The sequence below is a fragment of the Liolophura sinensis genome, chromosome 10, assembly GCF_032854445.1.
Source record: "Liolophura sinensis isolate JHLJ2023 chromosome 10, CUHK_Ljap_v2, whole genome shotgun sequence".
Lineage (NCBI taxonomy): Eukaryota > Metazoa > Mollusca > Polyplacophora > Chitonida > Chitonidae > Liolophura > Liolophura sinensis.
In genome coordinates, this window is record NC_088304.1 from 15734359 (window position 1) to 15758720 (window position 24362).

At 39.3% G+C, this 24362-nt stretch overlaps 1 protein-coding gene across 1 annotated transcript; it reads left to right on the forward strand.

Annotated features, from left to right (window-relative positions):
• The first annotated feature begins 4270 nt into the window (after positions 1-4270).
• LOC135476923 (kyphoscoliosis peptidase-like) lies at positions 4271-8073 on the forward strand. The gene is made up of 6 exons (XM_064757068.1): positions 4271-4453; positions 5028-5345; positions 5651-5782; positions 6060-6142; positions 6403-6525; positions 6741-8073. Exons 1-6 carry the CDS (start codon positions 4271-4273, stop codon positions 8071-8073), a joined length of 2172 nt encoding a protein of 723 aa, XP_064613138.1.
• Positions 8074-24362: the final 16289 nt, after the last annotated feature.

Sequence of the window (24362 nt, forward strand, 5' to 3'; positions counted from 1 at the left end):
CAGTGTTGACTGTGTAATTTGTTTAACACGCTGACCTCATCTTACCGACAAGGTCGTCACTGACTCTAAACTGAAGTTTTCAGTTTTGCAAAGGACGTTCGTTCTGCCACAAGGTGACATTACTCTACGTCTCTCAGCGGCTTTGTGAGTTTCTGCGGGAGCTGTGACTGTTCTAAAGTGGATTATACCTCCATGCCTGGATTTACAGTGTGTTGTGGTCTGCGGGTGTGACGTCATTCAAAGGCTTGACTGTTCCAGTTCTGTGTAACCTGTGTACTGTGTTCGCGTTCGCTAACCTAGCGAAGTACCTGACTGGGAGAATTTGTGACTTGTGTGAATTGTGTGTTTATCCCATGGTCTTTACGTTGGATCTCCTGGAATGCGTTCCTTGGGATGCAAAGGTGAACTGGAAACTTGTAAAGACCGGTAATACTCATGTGTGTTTTTTTATGTTGTTGTTGTTGAACTGTCTGTAAAACTGTACGTCTCATTTTATATATAAAGCATTGTTTACATTGTAATATTGAGTCACTGAGTCTGTTTTCTGTTGCTGTTTTCAATACCGTAACAGTGATTAAGAGAGACGTAAAATGTAGGGACATCAAAGATATTCCTTTGACTTCCTATAAGTAAAATACGTTGTGCAGAATATGTATATTACAATCTCTAATAATGAATGGGAAAAAAATGATAATGGCATGTATTCTGTGTACAGATGTGTATTTTAATTTTCAATGTGACACCGTTATCCGGAGGGACATATGGCAGGATGTTTTAACAGTAAACACCTTAACTGGCTGCTAAAGATCAAAAGCCTCGTTCACTGATACACATATTGTTTCAATAGGTTGATCAGCGTGGTTGATATTCTTGTAATTGTGTTTGTGTCAGAATGACAATACTTAAAAACTCAGGTTAGACTAACCCTGCCGAGAAGGCGATGCCACACACAGCCCTGCTTCTTTCGAGCGACATATTTCATCATACGTGTATTTATTTAATGGTGGACTTGATGGACTAATGAGTGCTTGCTTCCGAAGACGTCCATGTTGCACACAAAAAAGTTAATTGACTATAACAAAGCCTCAGTGGGAGATTTTGGCTATTCGCCGCATTGGTCCATGAGTTCTTTTTATAAACTGATCAGATAGTATTGAAAGATTGGAAAAAGTGCGGCTCGTCCTTAAAAAAAAAACAAACATCATTAGCCAATAACTTCTTACTTAAGAGGAGGAATAATCTTGTACTATCAGATATAAATGATGAATTATCCGATACAAAATATGTAAAAAGTAACTGATTCTCTCTCCACCATCCAGAAGAGTTATACCCGGGTTCTTTCCTAATCTGAAAAGATTGATACAAGAAAAGATAGGAACACTGAAAACACAAGTTAATGAAGTTGTAAAGGTTGGTCACTACCCAGTGTTAAAAAGTGGAAAGGGGGGAGGTTTTGGGCTTCGAACCAGCTAGTTTCAGTTCCAGGTGTTAGTAAGGTTTCCCGTTATATTAGTTATTAAACTTTTAGCCTTAGCTTGAAAATAGCATAAGACTCCCAAACTACTATCTAAACACATGCAGTTGTTAATCTAACAAATCCGTTGCATGAATGGAGTGAATTTCATGTCTGAATACAGGTATTACATATATGACTCCAACATAAATGACGAGTAAATGTGCAACGTGTATTACATACGAGATGTAGACGCGCATTGCCAAGTTTCGACTAACTGGAATTACCCCACTACAATAGTGTCGCTCCCTGTACCAATTCAGATTAATTGCACAAACAGGAAACGGACATTTGTCAACACATTAAAAGATGTTAAAGGGATTATTGACAAAGAGAGTTTTGAGAAAGTTGTCAAATGTGCGGTAAGATTCACGTAAACAAATAACATTGTGAACAAGACAATCGCAATTAGGTCATGAAGCATTCAAGTACCTTATATTGTGCATGTCGCAAGGCGCTGGAAGTTCTTGACACGTAAGGAAACAAGGCGGAGATGTGATTGGTCGGGGATTGATATGGCGTGACTCTTGCAATGTTTCAACATCGACATATTTTTTGTAAACCTAGAATGACCCCATGCGTTACCCCATGCAGCTCCTCCCTCCCCCACCTTACCCAGCATGTCTTTTCATAGCACAGATGTTTGAAATGCTATCACACAATTAAACCGTACAAAGGGTAGACAGAACGTCCCAAATAAAAATCTGTTTGGCAGAGATTCTTTTGTCAAGATAGTTTTGTTGACCAGCTGTATCAACTGGCCTGAAGAATACTGTTTTAGGAAGGTTTTCATCTGCCTATAATATGTTAAAAGAATTAGGCCTACAGCATAAAGAGCATAAGGCTGATGTACATTTCAAATGAAATGATTGTATAAAACATCTGGTACAATAACATTTGTGGGAGAAAGGCAAAGAAAGGCAAAGAAAAGATTCTGAAATTTAATAAAATTCAGTTAATTCCATACATGTTAGTAGTGTTTCTTCTTTTTATTACTTGATGCCCCACCGAAAGACACTTTTTATTACTTTTTCTTCCAGCAAAACTAGTTTCTTACTCGCTGAAGGCTCCCCCAAAACAGCCCTACACTCTCTTCCCGTTATATTTTTAGCAGATGATATGTCACAGGATTCCCATAACTGTTTGCTATTGAGACGAATTGTTTGGTCGTTCAGCACTATCCCTCGCAGACATTGTTTATTTCACTGTCTAGATAGAGTGTCATGCTGCAGACACCAAAGCTGATACTCGAACGTCTCAAGTAAGCTGAAACCATTTTCTCTCTCTCGTCTTGACATGTTGAAGGTTTGGGTACTGGTCGTGTCATCTCCTCCAGACAGTGCGATGAACATTGTCTGTTTCCTCGGATATGAAAAATAATATCAGAAAGAATTTCAGTGAACAATCGCAGTAATATATACTGCCGTGTCTCCGGATTATGTAATAACTTAAACGTTCATAGGCTTCTACTTTTCTTTATTTGATTTATTTGACATTCTAAACTCGAACAATTACTGGAAAACAATAAAATGTTGAGCCCATGTAGTCCGTTTACGAATGTGTATTTTAACTTTTAATACAACACTGTTATCCGGTGGGGCATTGTGGCACGATGTTTTGATAATAAACACTTTAATTGGCTAAGCTAAATATTAAAATCATTGTTGAAAGATACACATATTATTTTAGTGGGTTGATCAGCTAGGTTGATATTCTTGGAACTGTTGTTGTTTTAGAACGACAATTCTTAAATAGACAAACCTCATAGAGAAGGCAATATTCACACACTGCTCTGTGTGCTGGGAGTGCCAGCTTTTATCACACATTATGTACGTGTATTTATCTGGAGGCGAATCTAAGGGACTATGAATGTGTTTTTCTGATTTTGAAAACCCGAAATTTTCTTGAAGAAATTATTTGATAAACGATGTCTTCGTGGGGCATATATAGCCTCTTCAGTCCAGCGGTCCTATTGTCCATTTATAATTTAACCAATGTCATTGTAATTTTGGAAGAGGAGCTCCTTATACAGTATAAACAAACAACCTCTCTCCATAATTGCAGTCTTGAGTGGAGAATTGGGAAGCATTATAATCCTTTTCTCTGAAAGAGAATTATCTTACGACAAATATGTTGGATAGATAATACGTAATTAAACCACATCAGAAGACTGTCCAACCCAGCAAGGTTTCCATACTAAGTGGGCCATTGTATACTTTATTCAGTATACGGGTTGCCCCTCATTGATTTGGATATGTTAATCAGGTTCAGACAAGAATTTGACAAGTTTTAAGCTATTTAAACAATGACACTACCCACAGAGACTTTGCCGCAAAGAACACCTTGTTAATCAACCTTTCCTTACCATCTTGAAAGCTTTCCAGAAGAGAAAGCCACCCCTTCTCCCCTCCTGTATCCAGCACAGGGTATTATAGAACACAGGGTGGCTAAATACGTGCTAACAGGATTGTTTTGGGTGAGGGGGTTGTCTTTCTCTGTTTGTCATGTGGAGAGAAGGATATGTTTGGTGCGAAGAAGAGGCAGATTTTAGTACCCTGCTTGACGTAAGACACAACGGGAGATGCCCTACAGGGGACACACCACGTGACAGTTACACATAGCAATAAATGGCTTGAAATCACCCCATTCTCCAGTTCCACCGAAACACCTCTTACTCACAAGCACGGGGTTTCTCTTGACCTGGCCCTAGGGATTTTAAAGTTTTGTAACCTTTCCACTTTTTCCTTCCCCGACAAAATGCCTGAGCAATTTCTCACTCCATTCGTCACTCCAGACCAGAAGAGGAGCTTCCCAAAAGCCGTGACTGAGGCCTTTTTTCGGAGCTCAAAACTTAGAGCTAAAGTCAAGCAACTAAGACGGGCTTTGTCTGTCAAAAAGAAATCAGTTGACCTTTCCTGTTATTCACCTATTATTTCTAAGGTACGTAAGACTTTTTAGTTTCGAGTGAAAATTAAAGCTGAAATATGATGAATGAAGTGGTTTCATACTGACTGAAATGAAATCATAGAAAATACTTTTGGTTACCTGACAAATGCTCTCAAAACTCACAGACGATTGTGAAAATTTCTGACCGTAGAACTTGGGAGTAATTATCACCGTAGAACTGGATCTTTGAAGCCTCTTCTTCATTTTGTAATGTTAACCTACTTATACAGCCTCATTCACTCCGATTTCTGCTCCATTGCAGAGCCCATTGCTGCAAGATCATTACGCTTGAAAACGCTGTTAGTATGTATAACGAAACGTCGCATGTATAGTATAAATAAAGCTAGATATACAGTGTAATATTGATTTCTGTTTCTCAACATGTCATTGTTAAATGTCAATAAAATCAATCAGGATAAAGACGTCTGCAAGTACACGTATGCCTTAAGGTGAAAGTGTTATACCTGCCTAACTGGTATTTCATTCATTATCAATTACTTTTTCTAATCAAGTATTTATCCCAGGTTTCGCTATGTTAGTCATATTTTATGTTTTTTTTTACTTTTAGAGCGGAGATTGCCATGGTAGTTATTATCTGCAAGCATCCACACTTGCCTTAACACAATCAACTTCCGGTCAGAGAGAGTCATCAGCGGAAACTGTAAACCGTCTTGAAAGTGCGATGAAATCGCTGTCAACCACTGATCTGACTGTAACCTTTGACAAAGTGGCAGTCGACGCGGACATTTACACGCAGAAGTATAACAAGTTGCAGGGGATAAACTTGAGAAAGCAATGCCATTCCTTTCAGCATGACAGTACCGCCACATGTGTTGTTGAGCTCTTCCCAGACGAAAACATCTGTGAAGACATAAGTTCCAAACAGGTGATACAACCAGCTGGTGACTTACCATATTCTAAATCCTAACGTTTTTTGTTGCACTAATATCACAAAAATATTCCTCAACCATACATAGCACCAAAAACAAAAGAGGTTGAGGCAATCGACAATGTTACCTTGTAACATAGGTTAAAACTGGGTGAGATGATTTATAAAGTTAGGATTAGAAGGTCTGCTGAACTGCGCCGTATAAGGGAAATATTCTTGATTTCGACGAAAAACATCAATCAAAGAAATAAGTGATTATCGATAATATGTTTGCTTGGTAACCTCTACCGTTTTTATTACAGACATCGAATGTTAAGGAAATCCTTGCCGAACCCGCTCTATCGAAGCCTGCTGTCCGTCCATCTGCTACACTGAAAAGGGATCTCTATTCAGATGTCACAAAGTTTAAGCATCTAGACAGCCACGCAATACAGGTGTGTATTTAAATCGTCACATTCCAGTTAAAATCCCCATGTACATAAGCTGTACCTGGTTTTCAAATGCTGCTCTTCGACAGCAAATAATGCATTTTTTCAGGCCAAAATTGTTTCAAATTTTTGAACAAGTTTTCAGGCCTCAGTGTATTGCTCGATAGAGAAACTGTCTCGACCCTATATACGTACCTAAAGGTTACGATGACTTTAGGGTGATGGGATTTGTCTATGTAACCAATCACTTTTAAGTAATTTTTTAAAAATAACATATCTGCAGGTGGCCAGGCATCACTACACTGACAGCAGCAAGCTGGTGAGAGACTTGACGGAAAATTGCAAAACTGAACTAGACAAAGCAAGGTATGTTTTGAAATCGTGTAATACATGTTTTTGCTCCATATACCATTGCACATATTGTGCTTTAATATTGGCATTGGGCTTACGTGAGGGCATAATGACATCCGGTGAATGAACTTTTCCTATATGTTGTGTCTTTTACAAAAGACTACAGATTGGCGAGTAAAACAACAGCAGCAACGATAGTGTGACCGTTGATAGATAGCTTTTCTCAGAAAATTTTCACTGATTGGAAAATGTAGTCTCATTATTTTGTCTTTCAGAGTTCTCTTCAAATGGATGATTGCCATGGAGCAGAAAAATGCAAGTAAAAAACCACAGGGTGGTCCAAACGTCATCGGACATGGAGGGGTTCAATGTCAGATACTTTTCAACAATCTCTGCAGGTGAGAAGAGTCACTGAGACTTTTTATTTGTTGAGAAAAACAAAATGCAGGATTTAATACAACTTCTAAAAACAACAACAAGTAAACGCAGTATTTTACTGATGTCTGATAGTTTTAAAACGTCTGAAATAACAAGTGGGGCATTTCATTACATCAGCTCTTTCCATGCATTACCTGAAAAGTTGTGTTTGACAAATGGTTTCTTATTCTTTCAGACAAGCAGGAATGCATTCAGAAATCATCGTGGGATACTCAAAAGGGGCCGGTCATAAACCCGGCATGCCCCTTGATCACAAGTCACACAGGAATTCCTGGAACGCTGTTGCTGTTGACGGTACGTGGAGGTTCGTCAATTGCACGTGGGCCGCTCGTCACATGACAGGAAGTGAAAAGAGTTCATCTCGGCTTCTACACAAATATGACGAGTTCTATTTTCTCACTGACCCCGAGGAACACATTTATCAGCATTTTCCTGATGACCCAAAGTGGCAGCTTCTCGATAAGACACTGAGTTTTGAGGAATTCACCAACTTGCCGTCTGTGAAGTCACCATATTTCAAGCATGGCCTGCAGTTTTCTTATGTCACACCCTCCCTACTGAAAACGGAAAATAATTCCGTTGAAATAAACCTAGATGCATTAGAACATTTGAAATTCGAATCACGACTGGAAATGTGCGAGTCACCGCTTGAACAGGTTACAAACCATGTGCTTCAGCGCCGTGTTGGGAGTCAGATTATTTTGACAGTTGTGCCACCACAGCCGGGATCTTACTACCTGTCCGTGTACGCCGGGGATAGCTGCACATCTGATGTGTTGGAGTGTGTCTTCTGCCTTCGTATTCTGCACGCTCCAGTTTGTGTGTATGCGGAGTCACCTAAATCTATTACTTACCCACCCGTGTCAACACTGGGATCAACTTCACTGATGTCCACACTGGGTGTGTCCACAAACTCACACCACGACCCTCTAGTCAATATGGTTAACAACACCATTCGAATTGACTTTAACGTCAGGGACGATATAAAGTTCACGCATACGCTTCAGTTCTATGACAGTGATAGCGACTCCCTCTTGGACATTGACAGGTACGCCTTTCCTACAATCAGGACACACTCTGAGCTGTCGTACTCCGTGGCTTGTCCCAGAAAAGGCTCTTACATCTTTAGTCTGTACGGAGCCACCAGAGACTCCAACACGTATGACTGTCTATTCCAATACCTACTCGTGTGCTCTTCAGATAACCTCAGTTATTTGAGCTTCCCCAAATCTTACAACAGTTGGCGTGACAGCTCATTGTTATCCCCTTTGCACGGAGAACTTGTACAGGACACGGAATACACATTCGGCGTGAGTGTGAAGAAAGCTTTAAAGGTCTTCGTTGTAATCGGTTTGGAGAAATATCCATTACAGAAGGTGGAGGACAGCGAGTGGTTTGGAAAAGTTTTAACAGGAGATGCTTCGCCCATTGCCACTGTCATAGCCGAATATATGTCTGAGACTGGAAATCCCTTTTTCACACGACTGTTGGAATATGATATCCTCTAAAATCAAAGCTCAGCAAACACATTCCTTTGAGACATGCAAAGTTTTTGATTCACAGACAAGGTCTTGTATGAGAACCATAAGGAAATTAATTTGCTCCTCAGTGCTTGATTACGTGTGTCAGCGGAATTAGAATGGGATGTCATTTACACTGAACCGTAACGTTTTTATTTAAATGCTCAAGTACTTTTGCTGTTACTTACATTATATTTATAACGAAGCTATGCTTACATTCATAGTGTTGTTTAATAAATAATTTTTTGCTCGCAGATACATTTGTTTTTTCTCTTTTGTCTGCAAGGTGGAACACATTGGTTTGTCAGTTATTAAATGCATTTGATACAAGGATGTTTTACGCTTTACTTGAGAGTATACATACATTTGTCATCCGCGTCTAAATAGTAATTGAATTACAAACTATTCCCTCTTGAACCGTACAATTTTCCGTACATATGTACATCTTTATGTATAAGTGCAGGATAGAACTTTGTCAGAACTTGTTGAAAAGGGGTAGAAAGAGAAAAAAAAGCCGCCCTAGTGATAAATGGTGTTGCTCATGGGTTAGAGACGCATATAGCATGTAGTCAAAAGACAAAAATTGGTGGTGATTAAGAGAGACGTAAAATGTAGGGACATCAAAGATATTCCTTTGACTTCCTATAAGTAAAATACGTTGTACAGAATGTGTATATTACAATCTCTAACAATGAATGGGAAAAAAATGATAATGGCATGTATTCTGTGTACAGATGTGTATTTTAATTTTCAATGTGACACGGTTATCCGGTGGGACATGTGGCAGGATGTTTTAATAGTAAACACCTTAACTGGCTGCTAAAGATCAAAAGCCTCGTTCACTGATACACATATTGTTTCAATAGGTTGATCAGCGTGGTTGATATTCTTGTAATTGTGGTTGTGTCAGAACGACAATACTTAAACACACAGGTTAGACTAACCCTGCCGAGAAGGCGATGCCACACACAGCCCTGCTTCTTTCGAGTGACATATTTTATCATACGTGTATTTATTTAATGGTGGATTTGATAGACTAATGAGTGCTTGCTTCTGAAGACGTCCATGTTGCACACAAAAAAGTTAATTGACTATAAATAACAAAGCCTCAGTGGGAGATTTTGGCTATTCGCCGCATTGGTCCTTGAGTCTATTTTGAAACTCATCAAATAGTATTGATACACTGGGAAAAGTGCGGCTCGTCCTTAAAAAACAAACAAACATCATTAGCCAATAAATTCTTACTTAAGAGGAGGAATAATCTTGTACTCTCAGATATAAATGATGAATTATCCAATACAAAATATGTAAAAAGTAATTGATTACCTCTTCATCATGCAGAAGAGTTATATCCGGGTTCTTTCCTAATCTGAAAAGATTGATACAAGAAAAGATAGGAACACTGAAAACACAAGTTAATGAAGTTGTAAAGGTTGGTCACTACCCAGTGCTAAATAGTGGAAAGATGGGAGGATTTGGGCTTCGGACCAGCCAGTCCCAACACACCACAAGGTGTTAGTAAGGTTTCTCATTATTTTAGTTATAAAAGTTTTTGCCTTAGCTTGAAAATAGCATAAGACTCCCAAACTACTATCTAAAGTCACGCAGTTGTTAATCTAACAAATCCGTTGCATGAATGGAATGAACTTCATGTCTGAATACAGGTATTACATATATGACTCCAACATAAATGACGAGTAAATGACCAACGTGTATTACATACGAGGTGCAGAAGCGTATTGCCAAGTTTCGACTAACTGGAATTACCCCCACTACAATAGTGTCGATCTATGTACCAATTCAGATAAATTGCACAAACAGGAAACGGACATTTATCAACACATTAAAAGATGTTAAAGGGATTATTGACAAAAGGAGTATTGAGAAAGTTGTCAAAGGTGTGGTAATATTCACGTAAACAGATAACATCGTGAACAAAACAACTCACGAGCAATCGCAATTAGGTCATGAAGCATTCAAGAACCTTATATTGTGCATGTCGCAAGGCGCTGGAAGTTCTTGACACGTAAGGAAACAAGGCGGAGATGTGATTGGTCGGGGATTGATATGGCGTGACTCTTGCAGTGTTTCATCATAGACATATTTTTTGTAAACCTAGAATGACCCCATGCGTTACCCCATGCAGCTCCTCCCTCCCCCACCTTACCCAGCATGTCTTTTGATATCACAGATGTTTGAAATGCTATCACACAATTAAACCGTACAGACGGTAGACAGAACGTCCCAAATAAAAATCTCTTTGGCAGAGATTCTTTTGTCAAGATAGTTTTGTTGCCCAGCTGTATCAACTGGCCTGAAGAATACTGTTTTAGGAAGGTTTTCATCTGCCTATAATATGTTAAAAGAATTAGGCCTACAGCATAAAGAGCATAAGGCTGATGTACATTTCAAATGAAATGATTGTATAAAACATCTGGTACAATAACATTTGTGGGAGAAAGGCAAAGAAAGGCAAAGAAAAGATTCTGGAATTTAATAAAATTCAGTTAATTCCATACATGTTAGTAGTGTTTCTTCTTTTTATTACTTGATGCCCCACCGAAATACACTTTTTATTACTTTTTCTTCCAGCAAAACTAGTTTCTTACTCGCTGAAGGCTCCCCCAAAACAGCCCTACGCTCTCCTCCCGTTATATTTTTCGCAGATGATATGTCACAGGATTCCCATAACTGTTTGCTATTGAGACGAATTGTTTGGTCGTTCAGCCCTATCCCTCGCAGACATTGTTTATTTCACTGTCTGGATAGAGTGTCATGCTGCAGACACCAAAGCTGACACTAGAACGTCTCAAGTAAGCTGAAACCATCTTCTCTCTCTCGTCTTGACATGTTGAAGGTTTGGGTACTGGTCATGTGTCATCTCCTCCAGACAGTGCGATGAACATTGTCTGTTTCCTCCGATATGGAAAATAATATCAGGAAGAATTTCAGTGAATAATCGGAGTAATATATACTGCCGTGTCTCCGGATTATGTAATAACTTAAACGTTCATAGGCTTCTACTTTTCTTTATTTGATTTACTTGACATTCTAAACTCGAACAATTACTGGAAAACAATAAAATGTTGAGCCCATGTAGTCCGTTTACTAATGTGTATTTTAACTTTTAATACAACACTGTTATCCGGTGGGGCATTGTGGCACGATGTTTTGATAATAAACACTTTAATTGGCTAAGCCAAATATTAAAATCATCGTTGAAAGATACACATATTATTTCAATGGGTTGATCAGCTAGGTTGATATTCTTGGAACTGTTGTTGTTTTAGAACGACAATTCTTAAATACACATGTTAGACAAACCTCATGGAAAAGGCAATATTCAAACACTGCTTTGTGTGCTGGGAGTGCCACCTTTTATCACACATTATGTACGTGTATTTATCTGGAGGCCAATCTAAGGGACTATTGTTATGTATGACTATTTAACGTTTTCATGTACTGTTAGTCTGCGGACCTTTGTGTTGTATGTTATAAGCATAACAGGCCCTGTTATATATGTACAGCGCGGACCTGGCCGAAAGCACCTTGTTCAATGCTCTGTTTATTTAACTGGCTGTTCATTGGCTGTTAATTCTGTGTCTAAGAATAGTTGAATCCACCTGGCACGTATATAAGCCGTGTTTTCTGTGCAGAGTGGAGGTATTTTTGCTGCATCCACTGGGAGCCAGGAGAGTGTGCGACGCTCTCGTATCGAGTCCATTATGTTTATATGAGCTGGTGATGCCAGTTTCATTTGGGAGGACAGATTTTTATGCCGGCACCGTTTGTGTACCACAGTAGTACTGATGTCTGGTTTATGTGAATTTCTGCGGAAGTCACGTTTATTGGTGTTCGGATCTTGATTATGATTATACAGTGTGGACTGTGTAATTTGTTTAACACGCTGACCTCACCTGACCGACAAGGTCGTCAAGGACTCTAAACTGAAGTTTTCAGTTTTGCAAAGGACGTTCGTTCTGCCACAAGGTGACATTACTCCACGTCTCTGAACGGCTCGTTTGTGAGTTTCTGCGGGAAACTGTTCTAAAGTGGATTATACCTCCATGCCTGTATTTACCCTGTGTTGTGCTCTGCGGGTGTGACGTCATTCAAAGGCTTGACTGTTCCAGTTCTGTGTAACCTGTGTACTGTGTTCGTGTTCGCTAACCTGGCGAAGTACCTGTCTAGGACAATTTGTGACTTGTGTGAATTGTGTGTTTATCCCATGGTCTTTACGTTGGATTTCCTGGAATACATTCCTTGGGATGCAAAGGTGAACTGGAAACTTGTAAAGACCGGTAATACTGATGTGTATGTTGTTGTTGTTGTTGAACTGTCTGTAAAACAGTACATCTCATTTTATATATAAAGCATTGTTTACATTGTAATATTGAGTCACTGAGTCTGTTTTCTGTTGCCGTTTTCAATACCGTAACACTATAAATGTGTTTTTCTGAGTTTGAAAACCCGAAATTTTCTTGAAGAATTTATTTGATAAACGATGTCTTCGTGGGGCATATAGCCTCTTCAGCCCAGCGGTCCTATTGTCCATTTATAATTTAACCCATGTTGTTGTGATTTTGAAAGAGGAGCTCCTTATACAGTATAAACAAACAACCTCTCTCCATAATTGCAGTCCTAAGTGGAGAATTGGGAAACATTATAATCCTTTTCTCTGAAAGAGAATTATCTTACGACAAATATGTTGGATAGATAATACGTAATTAAACCACATCAGAAGACTGTCCAATCCAGCAAGGTTTCCATACTAAGTGGGCCATTGTATACTTTATTCAGTATACGGGGTGCCCCTCATTGATTTGGATATGCTAATCAGGTTCAGACAAGAATTTGACAAGTTTTAAGCTATTTAAACAATGACACTACCCACAGAGACTTTGCAGCAAAGAACACCTTGTTAATCAACATTTCCTTACCATCTTGAAAGCTTTCCAGAAGAGAAAGCCACCCCTTCTCCTCTCCTGTATCCAGCACAGGGTATTATAGAACACAGGGTTGCTGACGACGTGCTAACAGGATTGTCGGGGGTGAGGGGGTTGTCTTTCTCTGTTTGTCATGTGGAGAGAAGGATATGTTTGGTGCGAAGAAGAGGCAGATTTTAGTACCATGCTTGACGTAAGACACAACGGGAGATGCCCTACAGGGGACACACCACGTGACAGTTACACATAGCAATAAATGGCTTGAAATCACCCCATTCTCCAGTTCCATCGAAACACCTCTTACTCACAAGCACGAAGTTTCTCTTGACCTGGCTCCAGGGATTTTAAAGTTTTGTAACCTTTCCACTTTTTCCTTCCCCGACAAAATGCCTGAGCAATTTCTCACTCCATTCGTCACTCCAGACCAGAAGAGGAGCTTCCCAAAAGCCGTGACTGAGGCCATTTTCCGGAGCTCAAAACTTAGAGCTAAAGTCAAGCAACTAAGACGGGCTTTGTCTGTCAAAAAGAAATCAGTTGACCTTTCCTGTCATTCACCTATTATTTCTAAGGTACGTTGGTTCAAACTTTTTAGTTTCGAGTGAAAATTAAAGCTGAAATGTGATGAATGAAGTGGTTTCATACTGACTGAAATGAAATCGTGAAAAATACTTTTGGTTACCTGACAAATGCTCTCAAAACTCACAGACGATTGTGAAAATTTCTGACCGTAGACCGTTGGGAGTAATTATCACTGTAGAACTGGATCTTTGAAGCCTCTTCTTCATTTTGTGATGTTAACCTACTTATACAGCCTCATTCACTCCGATTTCTGCTCCATTACAGAGCCCATTGCTGCAAGATCATTACGCTTGAAAACGCTGTTAGTATGTATAACGAAACGTCGCATGTATAGTATAAATAAAGCTAGATATACAGTGTAATATTAATTTCTGTTTCTCAACATGTCATTGTTAAATGTCAATAAAATCAATCAGGATAAAAACGTCTGCAAGTACACGTATGTCTTAAGGTGAAAGTGTTATACCTGCCTAACTGGTATTTCATTCATTATCAATTACTTTTTCTAATCAAGTATTCATCCCAAACTTTGCCATGTTAGTCATATTTTATGGGATTTTTTTTACTTTTAGAGCGGAGATTGCCATGGTAGTTATTATCTGCAAGCATCCCCACTTGCCTTAATACAATCAACTTCCGGTCAGAGAGAGTCACCAGCGGAAACTGTAAACCGTCTTGAAAGTGCGATGAAATCGCTGTCAACCACTGATCTGACTGAAACCTTTGACAAAGTGGCAGTCGACGCGGACATTTACACGCAGAAGTATAACAAGTTGCAGGGGATAAACTTGAGAAAGCAATGCCATTCCTTTCAGCATGACAGTACGGCCACATGTGTTGTTGAGCTCTTCCCAGACGAAAACATCTATGAAGACATAAGTTCCAAACAGGTGATACAACCAGCTGGTGACTTACCATATTCTAAATCCTAACGTTTTTTTGTTGCACTAATATCACAAAAATATTCCTCAACCATACATAGCACCAAAAACAAAAGTAGTTGAAGCAATCGACAATGTTACCTTGTAACATAGTTTAAAACTGGGTGAGATGATTTATAAAGTTAGGATTAGAAGGTCTGCTGAACTGCGCCGTATGAGGGAAATATTCTTGATTTCGACGAAAAACATCAATCAAAGAAATAAGTGATTATCGATAATATGTTTACTTGGTAACGTCTAACCTTTTTATTACAGACATCGAATGTTAAGGAAATCCTTGTCGAACCCGCTCTATCGAAGCCTGCTGTCCGTCCATCTGCTACGCTGAAAAGGGATCTCTATTCAGATGTCACAAAGTTTAAGCATCTAGACAGCCACGCAATACAGGTGTGTATTTAAAATCGTCACATTCCAGTTAAAATCCCCATGTACATAAGCTGTACCTGGTTTTCAGAGCTGCCTCTTCGAGAGTAAATGATGCAGTGTTTCCCCGCCAAAATTGTTTCAAATTTTTGAACAAGTTTTCAGGCCTCAGTGTATTGCTCGATAGAGAAACTGTCTCGACCCTATATACGTACTTAAAGGTTACGATGACTTTAGGGTGATGGGATTTGTCTATGTAACCAATGACTTTCAAGTAATTTTTTAACAATAACATATCTGCAGGTGGCCAGGCATCACTACACTGACAGCAGCATGCTGGTGAGAGACTTGACGGAAAATTGCAAAACTGAACTAGACAAAGCAAGGTATGTTTTGAAATCGTGTAATACATGTTTTTACCTCATATACCATTGCACATATTGTGCTTTAATATTGACATTGCGCTTACGTGAGGGCATAATTACATCCGGTGAATGAACTTTTCCTATATGTTGTGTCTTTCACAAAAGACTACAGATTGGCGAGTAAAAATACAGCAGCAACGACAGTGTGACCGTTGATAGATAGCTTTTCTCAGAAAATTTTCACTGATTGGAAAATGTAGTCTCATTATTTTGTCTTTCAGAGTTCTCTTCCGATGGATGATTGCCATGGAGAGGAAAAATGCAAGTAAAAAAACCACAGGGTGGTCCAAACGTCATCGGACATGGAGGGGTTCAATGTCAGATACTTTTCAACAATCTCTGCAGGTGAGAAGAGTCACTGAGATTTTTTATTTGTTGAGAAAAACAAAATGCAGGATTTAATACAATTTCTAAAAACAACAACAAACAAACGCAGTATTTTACTGATGTCTGATAGTTTTAAAACGCCTGAAATAACAAGTTGGGCATTTCATTACATCAGCTCTTTCCATGCATTACCTGAAAAGTTGTGTTTGACAAATGGTTTCTTATTCTTTCAGGCAAGCAGGAATGCATTCAGAAATCATCGTGGGATACTCAAAAGGGGCCGGTCATAAACCCGGCATGCCCCTTGATCACAAGTCACACAGGAATTCCTGGAACGCTGTTGCTGTTGACGGTACGTGGAGGTTCGTCAATTGCACGTGGGCCGCTCGTCACATGACAGGAAGTGAAAAGAGTTCATCTCGGCTTCTACACAAATATGACGAGTTCTATTTTCTCACTGACCCCGAGGAAACACATTTATCAGCATTTTCCTGATGACCCAAAGTGGCAGCTTCTCGATAAGACACTGAGTTTTGAGGAATTCACCAACTTGCCGTCTGTGAAGTCACCATATTTCAAGCATGGCCTGCAGTTTTCTTGTGTCACACCCTCCCTACTGAAAACGGAAAAATAATTCCGTTGAAATACCTAGATGCATTAGAAACATTTGAAATTCGAATCACGACTGGAAATGTGCGAGTCACCGCTTGAACAGGTTACAAACCATGTGCTTCAGCGCCGTGTTGGGAGTCAGATTATTTTGACAGTTGTGCCACCACAGCCGGGATCTTACTACCTGTCCGTGTACGCCGGGGATAGCTGCACATCTGATGTGTTGGAGTGTGTCTTCTGCCTTCGTATTCTGCACGCTCCAGTTTGTGTGTATGCGGAGTCACCTAAATCTATTACTTACCCACCCGTGTCAACACTGGGATCAACTTCACTGATGTCCACACTGGGTGTGTCCACAAACTCACACCACGACCCTCTAGTCAATATGGTTAACAACACCATTCGAATTGACTTTAACGTCAGGGACGATATAAAGTTCACGCATACGCTTCAGTTCTATGACAGTGATAGCGACTCCCCTCTTGGACATTGACAGGTACGCCTTTCCTACAATCAGGACACACTCTGAGCTGTCGTACTCCGTGGCTTGTCCCAGAAAAGGCTCTTACATCTTTAGTCTGTACGGAGCCACCAGAGACTCCAACACGTATGACTGTCTATTCCAATACCTACTCGTGTGCTCTTCAGATAACCTCAGTTATTTGAGCTTCCCCAAATCTTACAACACTTGGCGTGACAGCTCATTGTTATCCCCTTTGCACGGAGAACTTGTACAGGACACGGAATACACATTCGGCGTGAGTGTGAAGAAAGCTTTAAAGGTCTTCGTTGTAATCGGTTTGGAGAAATATCCATTACAGAAGGTGGAGGACAGCGAGTGGTTTGGAAAAGTTTTAACAGGAGATGCTTCGCCCATTGCCACTGTCATAGCCGAATATATGTCTGAGACTGGAAATCCCTTTTTTCACACCGACTGTTGGAATATGATATCCTCTAAAATCAAAGCTCAGCAAACACATTCCTTTGAGACATGCAAAGTTTTTGATTCACAGACAAGGTCTTGTATGAGAACCATAAGGAAATTAATTTGCTCCTCAGTGCTTGATTACGTGTGTCAGCGGATGACATCATTAGAATGGGATGTCATTTACACTGAACCGTAACGTTTTTATTTAAATGCTCAAGTACTTTTGCTGTTACTTACATTATATTTATAACGAAGCTATGCTTACATTCATAGTGTTGTTTAATAAATAATTTTTTGCTCGCAGATACATTTGTTTTTTCTCTTTTGTCTGCAAGGTGGAACACATTGGTTTGTCAGTTATTAAATGCATTTGATACAAGGATGTTTTACGCTTTACTTGAGAGTATACATACATTTGTCATCCGCGTCTAAATAGTATTGAATTACAAACTATTCCCTCTTGAACCGTACAATTTTCCGTACATATGTACATCTTTATGTATAAGTGCAGGATAGAACTTTGTCAGAACTTGTTGAAAAGGGGTAGAAAGAGAAAAAAAAGCCGCCCTAGTGATAAATGGTGTTGCTCATGGGTTAGAGACGCATATAGCATGTAGTCAAAAGACAAAAATTGGTGGTGATTAAGAGAGACGTAAAATGTAGGGACATCAAAGATATTCCTTTGACTTCCTATAAGTAAAATACGTTGTACAGAATGTGTATATTACAATCTCTAACAATGAATGGGAAAAAAAATGATAATGGCATGTATTCTGTGTACAGATGTGTATTTTAATTTTCAATGTGACACGGTTATCCGGTGGGACATGTGGCAGGATGTTTTAATAGTAAACACCTTAACTGGCTGCTAAAGATCAAAAGCCTCGTTCACTGATACACATATTGTTTCAATAGGTTGATCAGCGTGGTTGATATTCTTGTAATTGTGGTTGTGTCAGAACGACAATACTTAAACACACAGGTTAGACTAACCCTGCCGAGAAGGCGATGCCACACACAGCCCTGCTTCTTTCGAGTGACATATTTTATCATACGTGTATTTATTTAATGGTGGATTTGATAGACTAATGAGTGCTTGCTTCTGAAGACGTCCATGTTGCACACAAAAAAGTTAATTGACTATAAATAACAAAGCCTCAGTGGGAGATTTTGGCTATTCGCCGCATTGGTCCTTGAGTCTATTTTGAAACTCATCAAATAGTATTGATACACTGGGAAAAGTGCGGCTCGTCCTTAAAAAACAAACAAACATCATTAGCCAATAACTTCTTACTTAAGAGGAGGAATAATCTTGTACTCTCAGATATAAATGATGAATTATCCAATACAAAATATGTAAAAAGTAATTGATTACCTCTTCATCATCCAGAAGAGTTATATCCGGGTTCTTTCCTAATCTGAAAAGATTGATACAAGAAAAGATAGGAACACTGAAAACACAAGTTAATGAAGTTGTAAAGGTTGGTCACTACCCAGTGCTAAATAGTGGAAAGATGGGAGGATTTGGGCTTCGGACCAGCCAGTCCCAACACACCACAAGGTGTTAGTAAGGTTTCTCATTATTTTAGTTATAAAAGTTTTTGCCTTAGCTTGAAAATAGCATAAGACTCCCAAACTACTATCTAAAGTCACGCAGTTGTTAATCTAACAAATCCGTTGCATGAATGGAATGAACTTCATGTCTGAATACAGGTATTACATATATGACTCCAACATAAATGACGAGTAAATGACCAACGTGTATTACATACGAGGTGCAGAAGCGTATTGCCAAGTTTCGACTAACTGGAATTACCCCCACTACAATAGTGTCGGTCTATGTACCAATTCAGATAAATTGCACAAACAGGAAACGGACATTTATCAACACATTAAAAGATGTTAAAGGGATTATTGACAAAAGGAGTATTGAGAAAGTTGTCAAAGGTGTGGTAATATTCACGTAAACAGATAACATCGTGAACAAAACAACTCACGAGCAATTCGCAATTAGGTCATGAAGCATTCAAGAACCTTATATTGTGCATGTCGCAAGGCGCTGGAAGTTCTTGACACGTAAGGAAACAAGGCGGAGATGTGATTGGTCGGGGATTGATATGGCGTGACTCTTGCAGTGTTTCATCATAGACATATTTTTTGTAAACCTAGAATGACCCCATGCGTTACCCCATGCAGCTCCTCCCTCCCCCACCTTACCCAGCATGTCTTTTGATATCACAGATGTTTGAAATGCTATCACACAATTAAACCGTACAGACGGTAGACAGAACGTCCCAAATAAAAATCTCTTTGGCAGAGATTCTTTTGTCAAGATAGTTTTGTTGACCAGCTGTATCAACTGGCCTGAAGAATACTGTTTTAGGAAGGTTTTCATCTGCCTATAATATGTTAAAAGAATTAGGCCTACAGCATAAAGAGCATAACTGATGTACATTTCAAATGAAATGATTGTATAAAACATCTGGTACAATAACATTTGTGGGAGAAAGGCAAAGAAAGGCAAAGAAAAGATTCTGGAATTTAATAAAATTCAGTTAATTCCATACATGTTAGTAGTGTTTCTTCTTTTTATTACTTGATGCCCCACCGAAATACACTTTTTATTACTTTTTCTTCCAGCAAAACTAGTTTCTTACTCGCTGAAGGCTCCCCAAAACAGCCCTACACTCTCCTCCCGTTATATTTTTAGCAGATGATATGTCACAGGATTCCCATAACTGTTTGCTATTGAGACGAATTGTTTGGTCGTTCAGCCCTATCCCTCGCAGACATTGTTTATTTCACTGTCTGGATAGAGTGTCATGCTGCAGACACCAAAGCTGACACTCGAACGTCTCAAGTAAGCTGAAACCATCTTCTCTCTCTCGTCTTGACATGTTGAAGGTTTGGGTACTGGTCATGTGTCATCTCCTCCAGACAGTGCGATGAACATTGTCTGTTTCCTCCGATATGGAAAATAATATCAGGAAGAATTTCAGTGAATAATCGCAGTAATATATACTGCCGTGTCTCCGGATTATGTAATAACTTAAACGTTCATAGGCTTCTACTTTTCTTTATTTGATTTATTTGACATTCTAAAACTCGAACAATTACTGGAAAACAATAAAATGTTGAGCCCATGTAGTCCGTTTACGAATGTGTATTTTCACTTTTAATACAACACTGTTATCCGCTGGGGCATTGTGGCACGATGTTTTTGATAATAAACACTTTAATTGGCTAAGCTAAATATTAAAATCATCGTTGAAAGATACACATATTATTTCAGTGGGTTGATCAGCTAGGTTGATATTCTTGGAACTGTTGTTGTTTTAGAACGACAATTCTTAAATACACATGTTAGACAAACCTCATGGATAAGGCAATATTCACGCACTGCTTTGTGTGCTGGGATGTGCCAGCTTTTAACACAGCTTATGCACGTGTATTTATTTGGAGGCTAATCTAAGGGACTATAAATGTGTTTTTCTGATTTTGAAAACCCGAAATTTTCTTGAAGAAATTATTTGATAAACGATGTCTTCGTGGGGCATATAGCCTCTTCAGCCCAGCGGTCCTATTGTCCATTTATAATTTAACCCATGTTGTTGTAATTTTGGAAGAGGAGCTCCTCATACAGTATAAACAAACAACCTCTCTCCATAACTGCAGATATACCTGCACCATCAGAAAGCATTATAATCCTTTTCTCTGAAAGAGAATTATCTTACGACAAATATGTTGGATAAATAATACGTAATTAAACCACATCAGAAGACGGTCCAACCCAGCAAGGTTTCCATACTAAGTGGGCCATTGTATACTTTATTCAGTATACGGGGTGCCCCTCATTGATTTGGATATGCTAATCAGGTTCAGACAAGAATTTGACAAGTTTTAAGCCATTTAAACAATGACACTACCCACAGAGACTTTGCCGCAAAGAACACCTTGTTAATCAACCTTTCCTTACCATCTTGAAAGCTTTCCAGAAGAGAAAGCCACTCCTTCTCCCCTCCTTTATCCAGCACAGGGTATTATAGAACACAGGGTGGCTGACGACGTGCTAACAGGATTGTCAGGGGTGAGGGGGTTGTCTTTCTCTGTTTGTCATGTGGAGAGAGGATATGTTTGGTGCGAAGAAGAGGCAGATTTTAGTACCATGCTTGACGTAAGACACAACGGAGATGCCACACGGGGGGCACACCACGTGACAGTTACACATAGCAATAAATGGCTTGAAATCACCCCATTCTCCAGTTCCAACGAAACACCTCTTACTCACAAGCACAGGGGTTTCTCTTGACCTGGCTCCAGGGACTTTGTAACCTTTCCACTTTTTCCTTCCCTGTCAAAATGCCTGAGCAATTTCTCACTTCATTCGTCACTCCAGACCAGAAGAGGAGCTTCCCAAAGGCCGTGACTGAGGCCATTCTTCGGAGCTCAAAACTCAGAGCTAAAGTCAAGCAACTAAGACGGGCTTTGTCTGTCAAAAAGAAATCAGTTGACCTTTGCTGTTATTCACCTATTATTTCTAAGGTACGTTGGTTCAAACTTTTTACTTTCTTTTGATAATTAAAGGTGAAATATGATGAATGAAGTGGTTTCATATTGACAAATAAAATCGTTAAAAATACTTTTGGTTACCTGACAAATGCTCTCAAAACTCACAGACGATTGTGAAAATTTCTGACCGTAGAACTTGGGAGTAATTATTACTGTAGAACTGGATCCTTGAAGACTCTTCTTCATTTTTTTAATGTTAACCTACTTACACAGCCTCATTCACTCCGATTTCTGCTCCATTACAGAGCCCATTGCTGCAAGATCATTACGCTTGAAAACGATGTTAGTATGTATAACGAAACGTCGCATGTATAGTATAAATAAAGCTAGATATACAGTGTAATAGTGATTTGTGTTTCTCAACATGTCAATGTTAAATGTCAATAAAATCAATCAGGATAAAGACGTCTGCAAGTACACGTATGTCTTTAGGTGAAAGTGTTATACCTGCCTAACTGGTATTTCATTCATTATCAATTACTTTTTCTAATCAAGTATTCATCCCAGGCTTTGCCATGTTAGTCATATTTTATGGGGTTTTTTTTACTTTTAGAGCGGAGATTGCCATGGTAGTTATGATCTGCAAGCATCCCCACTTGCCTTAACACAATCAACTTCCGGTCAGAGAGAGTCACCAGCGGAAACTGTAAACCGTCTTGAAAGTGCGATGAAATCGCTGTCAACCACTGATCTGACTGTAACTTTTGACAAAGTGGCAGTCGACGCGGACATTTACACGCGGAAGTATAACAAGTTGCAGGGGATAAACTTGAGAAAGCAATGCCATTCCTTTCAGCATGACAGTACGGCCACATGTGTTGTTGAGCTCTTCCCAGACGAAAACATCTGTGAAGACATAAGTTCCAAACAGGTGATACAACCAGCTGGTGACTTACCATATTCTAAATCCTAACGTTTTTTGTTGCACTAATATCACAAAAATATTCCTCAACCATACATAGCACCAAAAACAAAAGAGGTTGAGGCAATCGACAATGTTACCTTGTAACATAGGTTAAAACTGGGTGAGATGATTTATAAAGTTAGGATTAGAAGGTCTGCTGAACTGGGCCGTATAAGGGAAATATTCTTGATTTCGACGAAAAACATCAATCAAAGAAATAAGTGATTATCGATAATATGTTTGCTTGGTAACGTCTACCCTTTTTATTACAGACATCGAATGTTAAGGAAATCCTTGTCGAACCCGCTCTATCGAAGCCTGCTGTCCGTCCATCTGTTACACTGAAAAGGGATCTCTATTCAGATGTCACAAAGTTTAAGCATCTAGACAGCCACGCAATACAGGTGTGTATTTAAATCGTCACATTCCAGTTAAAATCCCCATGTACATAAGCTGTACCTGGTTTTTTAAGAGCTGTCTCTTCGAGAGTAAATAATGCAGTTTTCCCCGCCAAAATTGTTTCAAATTTTTGAACAAGTTTTCAGGCTTCAGTGTATTGCTCGATAGAGAAACTGTCTCGACCCTATATACGTACTTAAACGTTACGATGACTTTAGGGTGATGGGATTTGTCTATGTAGCCAATGACTTTCAAGTAATTTTTTAACAATAACATATCTGCAGGTGGCCAGGCATCACTACACTGACAGCAGCAAGCTGGTGAGAGATTTGACGGAAAATTGCAAAACTGAACTAGACAAAGCAAGGTATGTTTTAAAATCGTGTAATACATGTTTTTGCTTCATATACCATTGCACATATTGTGCTTTAATATTGGCATTGGGCTTACGTGAGGGCATAATGACATCCGGTGAATGAACTTTTCCTATATGTTGTGTCTTTTACAAAAGACTACAGATTGGCGAGTAAAAATACAACAGCAACGACAGTGTGACCGTTGATAGATAGCTTTTCTCAGAAAATTTTCACTGATTTGAAAATGTAGTCTCATTATTTTGTCTTTCAGAGTTCTCTTCAAATGGATGATTGCCATGGAGCAGAAAAATGCAAGTAAAAAACCACAGGGTGGTCCAAACGTCATCGGACATGGAGGGGTTCAATGTCAGATACTTTTCAACAATCTCTGCAGGTGAGAAGAGTCACTGAGACTTTTTATTTGTTGAGAAAAACAAAATGCAGGATTTAATACAACTTCTAAAAACAACAACAAGTAAACGCAGTATTTTACCGATGTCTGATAGTTTTAAAACGTCTGAAATAACAAGTGGGGCATTTCATTACATCAGCTCTTTCCATGCATTACCTGAAAAGTTGTGTTTGACAAATGGTTTCTTATTCTTTCAGACAAGCAGGAATGCATTCAGAAATCATTGTGGGATACTCAAAAGGGGCCGGTCATAGACCCGGCATGCCCCTTGATCACAAGTCACACAGGAACTCCTGGAACGCTGTTGCTGTTGACGGTACGTGGAGGTTCGTCAATTGCACGTGGGCCGCTCGTCACATGACAGGAAGTGAAAAGAGTTCATCTCGGCTTCTACACAAATATGACGAGTTCTATTTTCTCACTGACCCCGAGGAACACATTTATCAGCATTTTCCTGATGACCCAAAGTGGCAGCTTCTCGATAAGACACTGAGTTTTGAGGAATTCACCAACTTG

Excerpts from the sequence above, each read along its gene's own strand:
- LOC135476923 (XM_064757068.1), top strand. The coding sequence starts at position 4,271 with ATGCCTGAGCAATTTCTCACTCCATTCGTCACTCCAGACCAGAAGAGG. Across the intron at positions 4,454-5,027 it reads ATTCACCTATTATTTCTAAG|AGCGGAGATTGCCATGGTAG; the intron begins GTACGTAAGACT and ends TTTTACTTTTAG. Across the intron at positions 5,346-5,650 it reads AAGACATAAGTTCCAAACAG|ACATCGAATGTTAAGGAAAT; the intron begins GTGATACAACCA and ends TTTTTATTACAG.